Source organism: Trachurus trachurus, assembly GCF_905171665.1.
Source record: "Trachurus trachurus genome assembly, chromosome: 7".
Classification (NCBI taxonomy): domain Eukaryota; kingdom Metazoa; phylum Chordata; class Actinopteri; order Carangiformes; family Carangidae; genus Trachurus; species Trachurus trachurus.
In genome coordinates this window covers 19,712,153-19,726,910 of record NC_139901.1, presented here as the reverse complement: position 1 = coordinate 19,726,910, position 14,758 = coordinate 19,712,153, and the positions used below count along the sequence as shown (strand labels likewise).

The window sequence follows — 14,758 nt, the reverse complement described above, 5'->3', positions numbered from 1 at the left end:
GTAACGTTTGCGCACCTCTATAGTGTAGTAGCATTTTGCATCCAGCATGATGAAAACCTGACTTTCAGGAGCGTTTCTGTCTCGAGTCATCTTGTCATTTACAGCTTACTTTATGCTTGGTTACTGAAACAGCATACTTAAAATCGCTTTCGGTCTCTAGGCAACAGCCAATTATCTGTGTTTGCTCACCGGGTGAAAAGTTTGATGAACCTTTGTGCAAACAAATACATGAAAAACATGCAGCCAGTCAAGCAACAATAACCAGTTACCACCTCGTTATTCACATAATGTGCAAATGTGGAGAGAAGGCAAATGCAGTAGATTTCCATTGTCCCACTTACAACCTTACAGCATCAATGATCCTATGCCGCATGTAGCCTATATCATATTTATCATTATTACACATCATGAATATGTTTGAAGCAGCCTACATACATAAAGTGTACTGTACATGATGAATTCTTATAGCCATTTTGCAACTCTGTCTATACTGTATGTGCAATTTCATTGAAAAAAAAACCCCCATACAATTCTCTTATATTTTGTATTATATGAAAGTGTCCCAATTAATACGTTCAATGTTTTATATACTGTATATGATAATATTGCATAAATAGAAATTGTACAGATTTTTTTTTTTTAATTCTAATTAAAATGTTACTTTTGGTTAACCTATTAGACAAAAATAGGTTAATGTTTGGTTAATATCACATTTAGCATCCCATGACCTGACCTAAATGTTTGTGTTTTCAGACTAGTGGAGACCACAGTATAGGTGACCACAGTAGCCACACTGCGGCCATCTTGTTCCTGTTCTGTAGATACATGAAACATGGAAATGGTTTTGCAATATATTCTCTCTGGTTTGTACGTGAATGTGTTAACACAAATACAGATGTTTCCTTGCAAGAAAGACAATGCGCAGCACCCGATCCACCTTGGACCCTTACGTACTGTACAAGCTGCTGTCAACACATAGTCCAGGCAATTTAGCTAATTTTGGACCCCAAAATAGAACTAATTGTCACAGAAGGTTTTTCACCATACATCATTTCTATGAGGTGTCTAGAACAACATACTAAAAGTCCTAAGAATCCTAGTTGGGGAAATATGTTTAATTTGCATCATTATTTACTGTATAAAGTCTATGGTGCCGACAACAATACACCCCAATGGGGCTATTTTTTTCCTTTACTCCTACCACAATGAAACTTTACATGATGAAAGTATCCATTAAATGTAACATTTTTTGTATTACAAGTTTCTTTGAAAATGAATTTGAATATGCAAATGAGCCTTACACTAATCAAATATGCCCAATATTTCCTTTACTCCTACCACAATCAAACTTACTTACACAATAAAAGTATACATGAAAAGTAACATTTCTGTATTTCAAGTTTCTTGGAAAATGTAAAAATATATGTAAAATTAAAGCCGCAAGCGGCGATGACGGGCCCTCGCTCACCCATGCGACCGCGGGGCCTGAGGCATGCCTGGGCTGCAATGTTTTGTTCATCCACCAGGTGGCGCTAAGCAGTTGTGGGCGGGTGCGTTCAGGGTCGGCCCCTCATCACTCATGTGAAGTTTGGAGTGAATCGGACAAAGCATGAGGGAGTTATGAGCAGTTAATGGTTCATCCACCAGGGGGCAGTAATGGGATGCGTGCAGGTGTGTTCAGGGTCAGCCCCTCATCACACATGTGAAGTTTCGTGGATATCGGACAATGTTGATGTAAAATATGCCACTTCCTGTTTCCACTAGGGGGCAACATGAGTGAGATCGCCTATGAGCATATGGAGACGTTGAGGTCGTGACCCTGGACCTGTGTACCAATTTTCATGTTGATACGAGTTCATTAAAGCCATCAAAAAGCCAAACGTATGTTCATGGCGAGGAATCGTAGCCACGCCCCCACACGGACGCCATTACTCGTAGCTTCACAGCGTTCATGATGTAGCTTCACCACCTTAGTCTGCATGTTGTAGAAGTGGAATGAAGTTGATGGGGTCAACTATGTGCCATCAGTACACGTTAAGGTAAAACCTGGCCACTTCCTGTTACCACCGGGGGGCGCTATGAGTGACGTAGGAAATTAATATATGGGGACGTTCAGGGCGGAGCCGTCATCATGTCCAGCAAGTTTGAAGCTGATCAGATAAAGTATGTGGGTGTGAGAGCTGTTCGAAGGTGAAATGGCGAGCAAACGAAAAGTCGCCAAAATCCTCAAGGCCCCAGAAGCCACGCCCTTTGACCTAGAGACCTGCGGAGCACAACTTTTGATCAGAGTGGCATCTCGGTGGTCTCTAGCCAATTTGAAGTCAATCGGACAAAATCCCTAGGAGGAGATAGATCAAACAGGTCAAAAATTCAAATCAAAATGGCCGACTTCCTGTTGTGATTTCACCATGACATAAGAGGCTTTTTTGTTTGTCTTGCCATGTTCTATAAGCCCACCAAATTTCATGCGTCTAGGTGACACACAAAGGCGGGGCTGATGTTTTGAAATTTTCTAGGGGGCGCTATTTAGCCATTTGGCCACGCCCATTTCCAACGACTTTAAAATATCAAATTTTTCGCCAGTCCTGATGTGCATGCCAAAATTTACGCGTTTTGGGGCATGTTGAAGCCTCCAAAAATGCGATCCTTTTGAGAGAAAAAGAATGAAAGAATGAAAGAATAATAATAAACATAGCAGAAACAATAGGGCTTTCGCTGGGCGACAGCAGTCGCCGCTCGGGCCCTAAATATGTAAATGAGCTCAACACTAATTGACTTATGGTATAAGAAGCCATAAAGCCGCAAGCAGCAAAAACAGGGGCAGAATAACTTAGTTCTTAGTCCCGCTCATATGTTGTTGAACATAGTTCAGCATATTTAATATAACATCACACACAGTCGTTGAAACGACTTTGATGAATTCTGACTTTCGTCTGATGTTCTCTGCAAACTGGGAGGAAAGTCGTTAGGTAAGGCTTGTTCGCTAATAATAAAAAAAAGAATTTAGAAAGCAACTGGAGACAAGACTGTGCAATTAATTCTTAAGGTCAATATAGGTCTTTTAAGTGTGGCAAGTGACATGTGTGTATGAATAAGTCAAGTGTGGCAAGTGACAGCACTCAGTGCATAGGTTAACTTATTGAATGGACATGAATGTGTTAGTTATTTGGCCCCTGTTGCTGCTTGTGGCTTTATGGCTTCTTGACCATAAGTCAATAGTGTTGAGCTCATTTACATATTTAAAATTAATTTTCCAAGAAACTTGAAATACAGAAATGTTACTTTTCATGTATACTTTTATTGTGTGAAGTGTGATTGTGGTAGGAGTAAAGGAAGAAAATAAGCCTATTTGGGTGTGTTTTGGGCAGATTCCATTAGTGTATTGCTCATTTGCATATTCAAATTCATTTTCCAAGAAACTTGTAATACAAAATATGTTACTTTTAATGTCTATTTTCATTGTGTAAAGTTTCATTGTGGTAGGAGTAAAGGAAAAAAAGAAGCCTATTCGGGTGTATTTTGGGCATATTTGATTAGTGTGAGGCTTATTTGCATATTCAAATTCATTTTCAAAGAAACTTGTAATACAAAAAATTTTACATTTCATGGATTCTTTCATTGTGTAAAGTTTCATTGTGATAGGAGTAAGGGGAAAAAATAGCCCCATTGGGGTGTATTGTTGTCGGCACCATAGACTTTATATGATGCAAATTAAACATATTTCCCCAACTAGGATTTCTTAGGACTTTTAGTATGTTGTTCTAGACACCTCATAGAAATGATGTATGGTGAAAAACCTTCTGTGACAATTAGTCTGTCGTAAAATGCTATTTTGCCTGGACTAACACTGACATTAAACATTAAAAGCAAACTCAGTCCCATGACAAGAACTTATTTGTGCATCATCTGCTGATCTTAATGTCAGCTGACCGACGACCAGTCATTATAGTTAGGCTATTTATTTGGTAATACAGTATATGCTGATGTTTACAAACTATTTTCGTTTTTGTCTTAAGTTAAATCATGAAATCTATGGCTCCTGGTGATAGATGTTTGTACCAATCAACAACATGCCTCCAAATCCAAGGTGGAACTGACTTATTTCAATAAATAAACTCATTGGGACTGAAGTAATGAGAGCAGACGTTGTGAGAACCAGAAGTAGCAGCAGGAAAATGATACAGCACAGGCTCAGTCATGTTTTAAAATTCTGATAAAAGGTCAAACTAAGCCTGATGTCAGTCAGATGTTAGTGGGGTTTGCCAGTAGGCCTACATATTTTCATGGAATATACAGTATATTATATTATATTATGATTATTACTCTTTCTAATTACTATACCCTATTTAATGTGGAATCATTGCTTAGTGTAAATTAACTGGAACTTTGTGGATTGATCAAGACCAATACTGGGCCCTGGGCAGCTATGTTGTGGGCATGTATCTATTTCCTGAGCCTATAATTTTAGAGGCTGCAGCCGCAAACTCAGCAGGGGCTAATTGGGATATGTTTGTCTAGATTTATCTGTTATCATTGATCACTGTTTACGGGGTTGTACTTGCCTCCAGCAAACAGTTTTGTTATGCGTCAGATCTGTTTATTTAAACACATCAACCTCTCAGCTTGGCCTGTTTTATTGTCTGAACATATTCACACAACTATAAAACAACATTATGTTTTACTTGGTCCACTTTACATTATCATCATCTATTTGATCTGGATGCGTCCAGTTAGTTATCATCAGTGCTAAGAGACAGGAACTTGTAGCTCTGCCAGTTCACACTAAAATCAACACCACCGGACACTTGAATTTTTAATAATTAACTTATTTATTATCATTAGAATAAATTCAGTGCATTATATTATATTATACTATCTGGATTAGACAGACGTTGGGAGTCATTTTTGTATACTGTGTGGTAATGTATTCTGTTTTATTGTTCTACAATTCTTACTTGGGCCTTGGTGTGGATGTATGTTTTGTGGTTTATGGGGTAGACTACATTACATTTCCACTAATAGTGACAGCAGGAGCTTCTTTACAGCTTAAGCTTTGGGTATAACTGCAAATGGAAAAGAACATTACGCTGTAAATGGGGACAATGAGGACATTCTCTTAGTGTTTTCCAGCAACAGCCAGATTGACATTGACCGTAATTACATAAGAACTGGATGAATTATTAGACTGCCTTCAAGGGTAAAATAAAAACAAGATATTTTTGTGCGCTACTTGTTCTCACTGAGCTCCGTCTTGAGATCAAATCATGGGATGTAGACAGAATATGTGATCCTATGTGACAGAAATTTGACCTCAACTTCCTGGTACAGACATGTCAGTCAGCCACGCAGGCTCAAAATGTGCAAATCATGCACAATAAATAACTAATGTGCCTTTGTCAGCACTCAAGTTATGTAGTTCATTATGAAGGTTGCAAATCTCAACGCAAGATCCAATTGAATATGACAGGTACTTTACCTCCTGGACATCAGTGCAACGTCATGAAATTAGAGTATACTCTGTCCTATTGCTTAAAAAAAGATGAGGTTTTGTAACATATGTTGACTTATACTTCTATATAAATATTGTGCATACAACATTTACATATACATATCTGTACTTCCAACTCAATATACTATGGTCAATTCCAATTGTGTTAATTGGGTAGATTTTATCCAGGCTGCAGTATCTTATTCACTCTTTGCACAGCTGAGTTTGCAGTTTTTTCTTCCATTGCACAATGTAAACATTATGCATATTTAATTTAGTAGTTTTTTTCTATTTATTTTTAGCATTTTATCTCATAACATATTAATATTCTTATCCGTTTTATTTTGCTTTACCAACTGATACTGCCGTCGGATGAATAAAGTATCTTTAGTCTAATTCTCTAATGCATCTTTCAACATCATGATGAATGCTAGGTTTTGTACAGTGTTTGCAGTACATCGTTGTACCAGACAGAAATAAACACTCAATGCAAAATCAAGTACTGCATATCACTACATGTAAAAGGCCCAATATTAGTTAAAGTCCCTTTATTGAAACGCTGCACTTAAAAGCTGCAGTATAAAGGTAAAAGGCTCTTTTGAATGTAAGAGACATAGTCCTACATGGCAGGAAAAGAGTATGGACAACACCAAGTAGTTTAAGGGAAATTCCACCATCACAGATTTAGTCATTTACGCGACTGTTTTTCCCCTCCTAACATGTTGACATGTCACAGGAGGAAAAGCATGATGATTTTGTTTTGTTCTGGCTACTCAAGCCATAATAGAAATCCTTGGGCAATGAACCAAATTAGTTTGCAGGGATAGAATTAAAAAAAAGTACAAGATCTTGAAGTTCTTTAACCAAAACCTTTAATCACAGTATAAACAAAAACAAATGACCAAAGTTGAGGAATTAAAACAAAGAGTCCAGAATGTCCCAGAGGAAAAGCCTGACATCCAGCAGGTCTTCAATCAGCTCTCCAGCATCAATCAGCTGCCTCGGGTCGATATGGACACCACTGGCCTCAGACTTGACATGCGGGAGGGGTCCTGGGTCTCCAGCTGTTCTCACTGGTCCGGTTGTTGGCAAAAAATGGATGTGGCAGCCATGACAGAGCGGACCGTTTACTTGGACCTCTGCCTCATCTTTCTCCTTTTACGCTTCAGCCTATAAAAAAAACAAACCAAACAGTTAATACAGACAAGCCTTCCCAATATAATATGGAAACAAACTCAAATTATGCATGACTACAGTTTCTACGGGGTTGATAAAGTTGCATTTCGTTCATGTAACAGAACATAATCTAAAACAGGGTTAAATCCAGCAGCACTAATGCATGATAGAAAACTTAGAACAACATGGTCAGTGTCTGTGTTATTAGCCTTAACCATGTTTCAGCCGTTCCCTACAGTGTGTAACAAAACACAATGACCTTACATTACACAAGATTAACCCAAGAATGTTGTGAATTAATTAAATGTATTGCTTTATGATAAACTAAAGGAAAATGTTTGCTTTATGTAAATATCTAAATGACATTCAACTGTTAAGCCTAGGAAACTGAATAACGAGACGATGACATGCAGACAGAAAACATGGCTTTACAATCTTACCTGCGCATGCGCTTCTTTCTCCACTGAGAAGGGAAAAAACAACATTAAATTGACATTTAGTTATAGTACATGTGCATTTCTGAACACATTTAAGTTAAGTAGAGTCTGAACTGAAGTAAAATACACTTGAAAACCTAACTAAATAGCAAAAAGGGAAAACTCATGGGCATGCCGTTTTAGCCCGGCAGGCTAACAGACGTTAGCAGCCGTTCAAACTGCGATAATTTGATCACACAAGCTTTAAACACAAACCTTAGCCCTCATGTCGACGAGTGAAGCCTGAAAACAGAAGAGACATGTTGTGGATTAGCTCGATTGATTAAATAAAAGGACGATTGACTTGGATTGAAAGTTGGATTGAAACAGCAGAGATCTCACTTACCAACCGCTAAGCAACCGTCTCCATGAAGAACGTCATATTCTCGCGACCTCCAATTTATACCGTTTGTTACGTCATCCTGAATGGACCGCCTCGAAATCATACCCCATGCTCGAAATCCATGCTCGTAATATGGGAAATTGAGTTTTATAACGGATAGTTTATGGAAATGTATGTGTGTATATAACTGTATATTATTAACATTATTGTTATCATAATTTTCGTTATTATTGGATAAAAGAAACAACACTGTGTGAACATGTATGGCACATAATTCTCAGATGTAATGAATTGAATAAATCTCACTCAATACAACCCTAATCCTAAGTAACTGGGAGAAAGGCCAGTTACTGAGCCTTAAAAAGCAACTAGTGAGATAAAAGCACTTCTACGTGCTCTTAAAATCTAACTTGTACTGAGATAGATACAACCCTTATGTCTATGACTATAAGTCATAAAAGTTGTGCACTGAGATAGATTTTAAGAGCAATTAAGTTATGTTAGGGATTTTATATCTATTTTGTATGTTAGTGGTTGTGTGAATTCACATTTTTAACCAGGTGGAGCTCAACAAAACATACACACTTGTAAGAAAAACCACCCCAGACTAAAGGATCCTAACCTCTCCTACATCAAATACTAGACTAAAAGAGACACAAAGGCACCAACAATGCATTTATTTTTTGTGGTGTTTGTTTTGTCACTGAGCTCTGTGACTTTCAAACACCACCTTCATGCAGGTTTCTGGCCCAGAGGACCATGGACCTGACATACAGGCCTGTTCAGTGATCCAGTCAATAGGTATTAACAAGCCACCCAGGTAATTTTACACTCAGTATGTATTACGATTAGTAGTTTTAGGCGATGTAAATTCTTAATTTTAATGCTTTAGCATATCTGTTATGAATCTACATTCCTGCCATTGTGGTAAGGACTTTAAAAGTGCATGCAGCCATTTGTGTTGGAAAATAACATTTGCACATAGTAAATTACGTTACCTAAATAAGTCATGAAAAATGAAAATACTTTTAACTCTCTTGACTTTCTAAGGGAGTTGGGTGCTGGTGACCCCAGAGCAAAACATCCATTTTGTCAAATGTACTGTAGTACTTTAACCTGAGGGTGCATTACTTTAAAGCTGATCTTTCATCAAGTGACTAGTTTTCAGTCTCAAGTCAAACTGAGATACATGAGATGCTATGAGAGTAAAATGACACAACATTGACAATTCATTAATGTTCAAAACAAGGGCAAACATCTAAGTAAACACAATCCAAAAATAGAACAACACAAATGATGTCAGGTGGCTTTTTAATGTTTCCAAAAATAGTCTCTGAAAGTGGGATTTGTTTTACAAAAGTATCCATATATCTAACAGGTATGGACTTCTTATGTAAACACAGACTGTCAGACTCAGTGGTGGCACCAGAAGACTGAATGCTGAACCCTTGGCAGAAGTTAGACCATCCACAAGTGAGGAAGGAAAATTCATTCTTAACTAGTTAAATTACTCAACTCATAGGACTTGAAATGCCAGTTTAGAAATTGTTAGCTGAGTAACCTACAGTAGATGCCTAGAAATATACACAATGACTAGTAGGCTTAAGCAAGAGCAGTACAAATGCGATAATTATGCTGAACTGAACAGAAATGACGACTAAAGATGTCAAAAATTGTGAATGTGATACGATACCAGGGTTCAAAAAGGGTGTTACACATTTCTGCCCACAAGATAATGTTCATCTTTAAAAGGCAAGGCTTCAGGCCTATGACTTCAAGGAAGTTATCTAAATGCCACATAATTACACTGACACAGTATTGTGCATTCATCATCCTTGGCCGCTCTGTCAAACTCATTTTATTTTTCCATTTCATTCACTACAGTAATTGTGGAGAACAGGGACGAAGGCTCATGATCAGTCAAATGGTTAAAATGTTCCAGTGAGTTGATGCCCTTGCACAAACTATCCTCTCTTGCAGCAGAACTGTGCCCACTATTAAGACAATAAGGCTGCCTCAAGGACAGTGAGATTTACTAGGGACGTGTGTGTGTGTGTGTTTTAGGTGGAGTGACAGAATTTAGGAGCAGCATCATCCCAGACTGACATCAGTTAGATTCAGAGGTATTCACAGCGGCTACATCCGCGAGTGCCTCAGACAGCTGGGACAGAAGGATTCGTGACGTCTGTTCTTTGGGTCATCAGAGGTCTGTCAGATTTTCTTGAAGAGAGAATCTATTCTGCAGCTTCGGTCTCCATCGCCTGTCCTGTAGCACTCTCGACGGTCTTTGAGGCCTTTATACAAAGAAAAAAACAACAACATCCAAGTTAGTGGGAACATCTGGAGCGTATATTTTCTTTTAAAGTAAAAATGCACTGCCCTTTAACTCACCTTCTTTTTCTTCTTCTTCTGAGTCTTGCGGCTGGCTGAACTCTGGAGCAAAGCCTTTATGGGAGGAAGGGGACAACACCAACATTTAATCTAATGAACTCACGAGATGCAGCATATGATACATCAACACGAAGTGGCATTGAAAATGCAAAGTTATCCAACACCCCTGCTATAGCAGTCCCGTTAGTCTGCTCCTTTGGTTTCATGCAGAGGATACAAAGTCCATCAAACACACTTTACCTTCAGCTCTGGGTCCTCGACCTCATGCTCAGACTTGTAAAGTTCTGGCTCAAAGAGGCTGTTGGTGATTCGCAGAGGTCCATTGGCCATGAGCAGCACGGTGAACTTGAACTGGGCCACAACTTCGCCTGAACACAGACAGGATTGAAAGTTGCATTGAACAGTCAAAGGTGTTGCATAGATATTAAATGTCTCACACAGATAGCTATATACTGAACATCATTTATCCCCTCGGGGGAAACTCACATGACCAGTGCCATTAATTTATTGAAATGCATGTCAACACTGAGAGGGTGACATACAGTCAAAAAGGTCCAGTTTAAGCAATATAGGCAAGTTATAATGCTTAATCAAATATCCAGAGATCAAGAGCAAATTGTCTTCTTTTTTCAGTCAAGCATGACAAAAACAACATTTTAAAAGAATATCACTGCAGATGGAATAAATACAGCATCTGAAATGATTGTCCAGGTCACTTTTCACAGAGTTTACTCATCCAGTTCACTTTATTAAGTTAACTGGACTTCTTTAATAAGGGCCATGTAACAGGGTCCTTGTTAGTCTAGCCATAAATCTTATATTTGTGCAACATTTCTTTCATTTGGACGCATGAATTTGCCTTGGTCAATCAACAAAGAACCAACTGACAAGTGACAACTATTTTAATGGAATATTTTTTTGTAATTTTTCAGCAGATATTTTGACCTTTCATGGTATTCACATGAAAAAAAGATTTCAATAACTGTAATGATAATCAAGATCCTAAAATTGTACTCCTCTTGTTCCACTCACCCTCTTTCTCATGCAGCACATTGAACGGCTGCAGCAGCTCATGCTTGGCACACTCCACTACGCCCAACCTGGCCTTGCCTTCATCCTCGAATGCTCTGAAGAGACAAACAATTCAGACAAGAGAATTGAGTGGGGGAGACTTGGAAGATACATTTATTAATTTTATTATAAAAGATTATGTATTCGATCTGAAGATGAAAGATACTACCTTAGGGTGAAAGGCATCGTATCAAAACGTCTCTCCATCTCACTGAAGAATGTCCGAGATGTCTTCATCTTCAAGCCGTACACCTTGTTGGGGTCTCGTTTGTAAACAGTGGTCCTCTGACCTCCATCCTTTGCCTGAATAGCAAACCAGAACATATATTAAAACACTGCCCTCAACAAATGTATGGCATTTTTGAAAACAAGAATGACAAAAATAATAGTAGATAGAAGAAAGAATAATATTTATACAAAATTTCCTCCCACCTTCCCCTCTCCAGTGCTGATGAGCACATCCACTGCATATACCTCATGCACCTCAAACTCAGCCTTCTCATGGTCCTTTCTACAAAAAAAAGAAAAAGAAAAGAAAAGGTCATCCACTGGTTAAAGAGTACACTCATTGAGTCGGTGATAATAAGCTCTTGTTGAGTGAACTCACTTTTGCTGGTCCGTTGGGTTTTGGATGATAGTTTTCTCCCCATCAATCACGTGTTGTTTGAGCTGATGGGACAGCATGCCTGTACATATTGAAGGAAGAAACTCAGTCAGGCCTGTCACATCACATTCAGCGGATGCATACCAATGGGATCACAGAGCTTGAGGGTGCCACATGTTCGCAAAGACTCACCCTCAATAGGAGAGCACTTGAATGACTTTGCGATCTTGTTCCAGGCTTCTGTGACCTGTGTATTCTAACAGAAGAGACAAAGTCATGACTGTGTGTTGAGGTATCGATGGTCGATGATCAAACCAGCGGTGGGGGGTGTTGAGCTTTACCTGGTTTCCTGGTTTGACAAGACGCAGGGCAGCTTCAGCACAGAGGTGAGCTGCTTTGAGAACGTCAGCCTTCCTCCCTGTCAGTGGGTTGTCCTGAACACAGAGGGCAGGTCAATAAATATCAGTAAATATTGCCAGCAGATTATGGTGTGGTCCAACTAACTGCCCAACAGGGATTACATACCTTGGTCACTCCAACAGCGAAGGTGTGAGCCACATTTGAGATGAAGCCATCAACATGCACACCCAGGTCACTGCACACAAAAACCACAGGAAAACACAAGATAAACAAAGTGTGTATTACGCTCTATAATTAATCTAGTGCACGGGACGGACAGGAAGAAACGGAGCAACTTACATCTTGACAAGGTCCCCGTCCTTGAGTATGACATCAGGGTCACTCTTCAGAGGAGAGCAATGGCATACACAGTTGTTAACTGACACACATGTAGGAAAAGCGATACCTGATAAAGAAAGAGAGAAAGAGTGAGGAAGTGGAAGAGTCCCAGACACGTTAAGTTAAGTCTAATGAAATGTAACAATTTACCTTTCTTCATGTCCTTCTCCTTCTTGAAGATCTTTCCAGTCTCAGCCATGATGAAGGCATCGCCTTTCTCACACAGGCTGAGCACGGAGACCCCAGCCATGGCTGCCCCGACTACTGCCTTCAGAGCCTCTGCAGGACAAGGGATAGGGATCAAAAGAGTAATGATGTGTCAGACATTATAGTTTAGACTGCAGCTAATGATTATTCTCATTGTCAATCAGTTTGTTATTTTGTAGGTCTAATCAGGTGGGTAATGAAATGTCAGAAAAAAGCCTATCACTTTTCAAAATCCAAGGCGACATCCTGAAGTTCTTTGTCTTAACTATTCATACTCTCTAGATTGAATGCTCCATTATTCATACAATCATTCAGCAGCATGTGAACACTAAAACAGACTCTCATTAAAGTAACAGGTGTCAGGCCGCCATGACAGTGTCGAAGGATGATTTGCTGTTACATTAAAATAGCACAGTGCCAATAGTAAATCAGATGTCAAAGGACAAGTTGGGCAGCTGTTGCCACTTGTAAACAATGTAAACCTACATCAACACACTGTCATTTAAGTGAACACTACAACAAAGGATATGTTTGTGTGCGTGACATGTAGTTATCTTCACACCTAAAGAGTACAAGTAACGTAAAAGAGCAAAACACAACCGATCACTGAAGATGAACAGAGCTGCAACAATTAGTTAATCATTCATTTCATCCTTTTCAAGCAAAGTTCAACCATTTTCTGATTCCAGTTTCTCATATGTTAAATGTGTTACTTTACTCTCTCTTTTATAATAATCTGAATATTTGGGGGGATTTTCCTTCACATACATCTGTTTGAATTACTCTGAGGGAGTCTTAAACAACTCAGTTGTTTCCTAATGCCAATCATTTACTAAATTAGTTATTTTATGATGGTTTTTCCAATATCTCAGTTACACTGCAGGATGGTCATCACCTTTTTAGACTAATTATGACATAACAGACTGGTCTGCACAGTTGTGAATGTAGATGCTGGGGACAGGTGTATGCAGTAAAAATATCTGTGGTAAGTATGCGGAAACGGTGAGATAGCAATATAAAGTAACGGTGCACGTGCAAACGGACCGTTCATGCTCTTAGGTTTATTTAATTCAGATTACGTATTAAGTATCTATATTCACACAACTCTCAGTTGTGACACCTCATCGATGATAATGATTGCATATGGTCCTGAAAATGTTATGTTGCACTTGCATCATATCTTGGCTTCACCCACAAGTTTGACAGCATGTTAAGTTTAGAATTCATGTCAGTAACATAACGCTTGGTCTGAGATTGAGTTTCCTTCTAATAACTATAATAAATCATTTATTTTTAACGTAATTTAACATGGCAGAGCACTGGATGAGTGCAGTGTCTCGTGCTCACTTCAACAAAGATCTTACATTAAAAACCAGCTCCTCGGTTTTAGTCTCTTACATTATATTTAAATTAGTCTGGATTTAAATTAGCCTTTGGTGTCTTAATTAAAACTGGGTCACACTGGTCAGTATGACCACACACTGTCACTCCGCTTTGTACTTGTCATTGTTATCTGTTACGTTAGCAGTTAAAGCTAGCTAGCGCTTGCTAGTGAGGTTGCTGATCCACATAGCCACCTGCTAGCTCCCGGGGCTAATGTGACAGCTACATAGCTTTTAAACAAATACACGCTTCTATCTGTAAAAGCTGCTTGTAAATTATTCCCGAAAGCCGCGTTTAAGTTGGTTCAAACAAAGGCCCGCTCTCTGATATGACCTGTGGCAGCTACTGCAGCGGCGGCACATGGCACCACTGCTGCTGCTGCTGGTGTGACTAGCTGACACTGCTAGCTAACGTGACACGGCTCCTCAGCTCAGACTTGTAGCTGCTTCAGACAAAACGGCTCGTTAACGCCGCGTTTCACTTACGATTCGCAATCTCGGCCCCCATCTTGTACTTGGTTACCACCAAGTCATCGGCGATGGTCTGCTCCTGTGTCTCGTCGTCTCCAGACATGTTGGCAGTGTGTCTGCTAACTCAGAGTAACTTTTTTTTTCCCACCTCGGGTGTCAATCAGCCACAGGATGGACCACGCTGCTCTCTGCACCGGCCCGCCCGACTTCCACCACCGGCAGCAGCCTACGATCACTAGATCCCGCCCGCTGCCAAAGACACGCGGCGCAGTCAAGATAGTTCACGGCCAGGCCCTGTGAGCCGACTGCAGGGCCGCAACCAAAAAAAAATACCTGTCGTCATCTTCAGCAACCCAATAAAACAGTGTCTATACGGCTTATTTTGCCCCCCAAACTGTGTTGGTTTTTATA

The 14,758-nt window shown here is 39.5% G+C and overlaps 1 protein-coding gene and 1 long non-coding RNA gene across 2 annotated transcripts; both read right to left on the bottom strand.

The window, feature by feature from the left end:
* Nucleotides 1-6,337: 6,337 nt before the first annotated feature.
* LOC310988276 lies at nucleotides 6,338-7,547 on the bottom strand. The gene is made up of 4 exons (XR_014595474.1): nucleotides 7,487-7,547; nucleotides 7,357-7,383; nucleotides 7,105-7,127; nucleotides 6,338-6,658 (listed from the first exon to the last, which is right to left on the bottom strand). It is a non-coding gene; the product is annotated as an uncharacterized lncRNA (long non-coding RNA).
* A 1,230-nt stretch (nucleotides 7,548-8,777) lies between these two features.
* On the bottom strand, nucleotides 8,778-14,593 carry pa2g4b (proliferation-associated 2G4, b). Its single transcript, XM_083975415.1, has 13 exons — nucleotides 14,363-14,593; nucleotides 12,438-12,566; nucleotides 12,249-12,354; nucleotides 12,075-12,144; nucleotides 11,891-11,983; nucleotides 11,742-11,805; nucleotides 11,553-11,631; nucleotides 11,378-11,456; nucleotides 11,115-11,248; nucleotides 10,907-11,001; nucleotides 10,115-10,242; nucleotides 9,875-9,928; nucleotides 8,778-9,777 (listed from the first exon to the last, which is right to left on the bottom strand). Exons 1-13 carry the CDS (start codon nucleotides 14,448-14,450, stop codon nucleotides 9,718-9,720), a joined length of 1,179 nt encoding a protein of 392 aa, XP_083831541.1. The 5' UTR covers nucleotides 14,451-14,593; the 3' UTR covers nucleotides 8,778-9,717.
* Nucleotides 14,594-14,758: the final 165 nt, after the last annotated feature.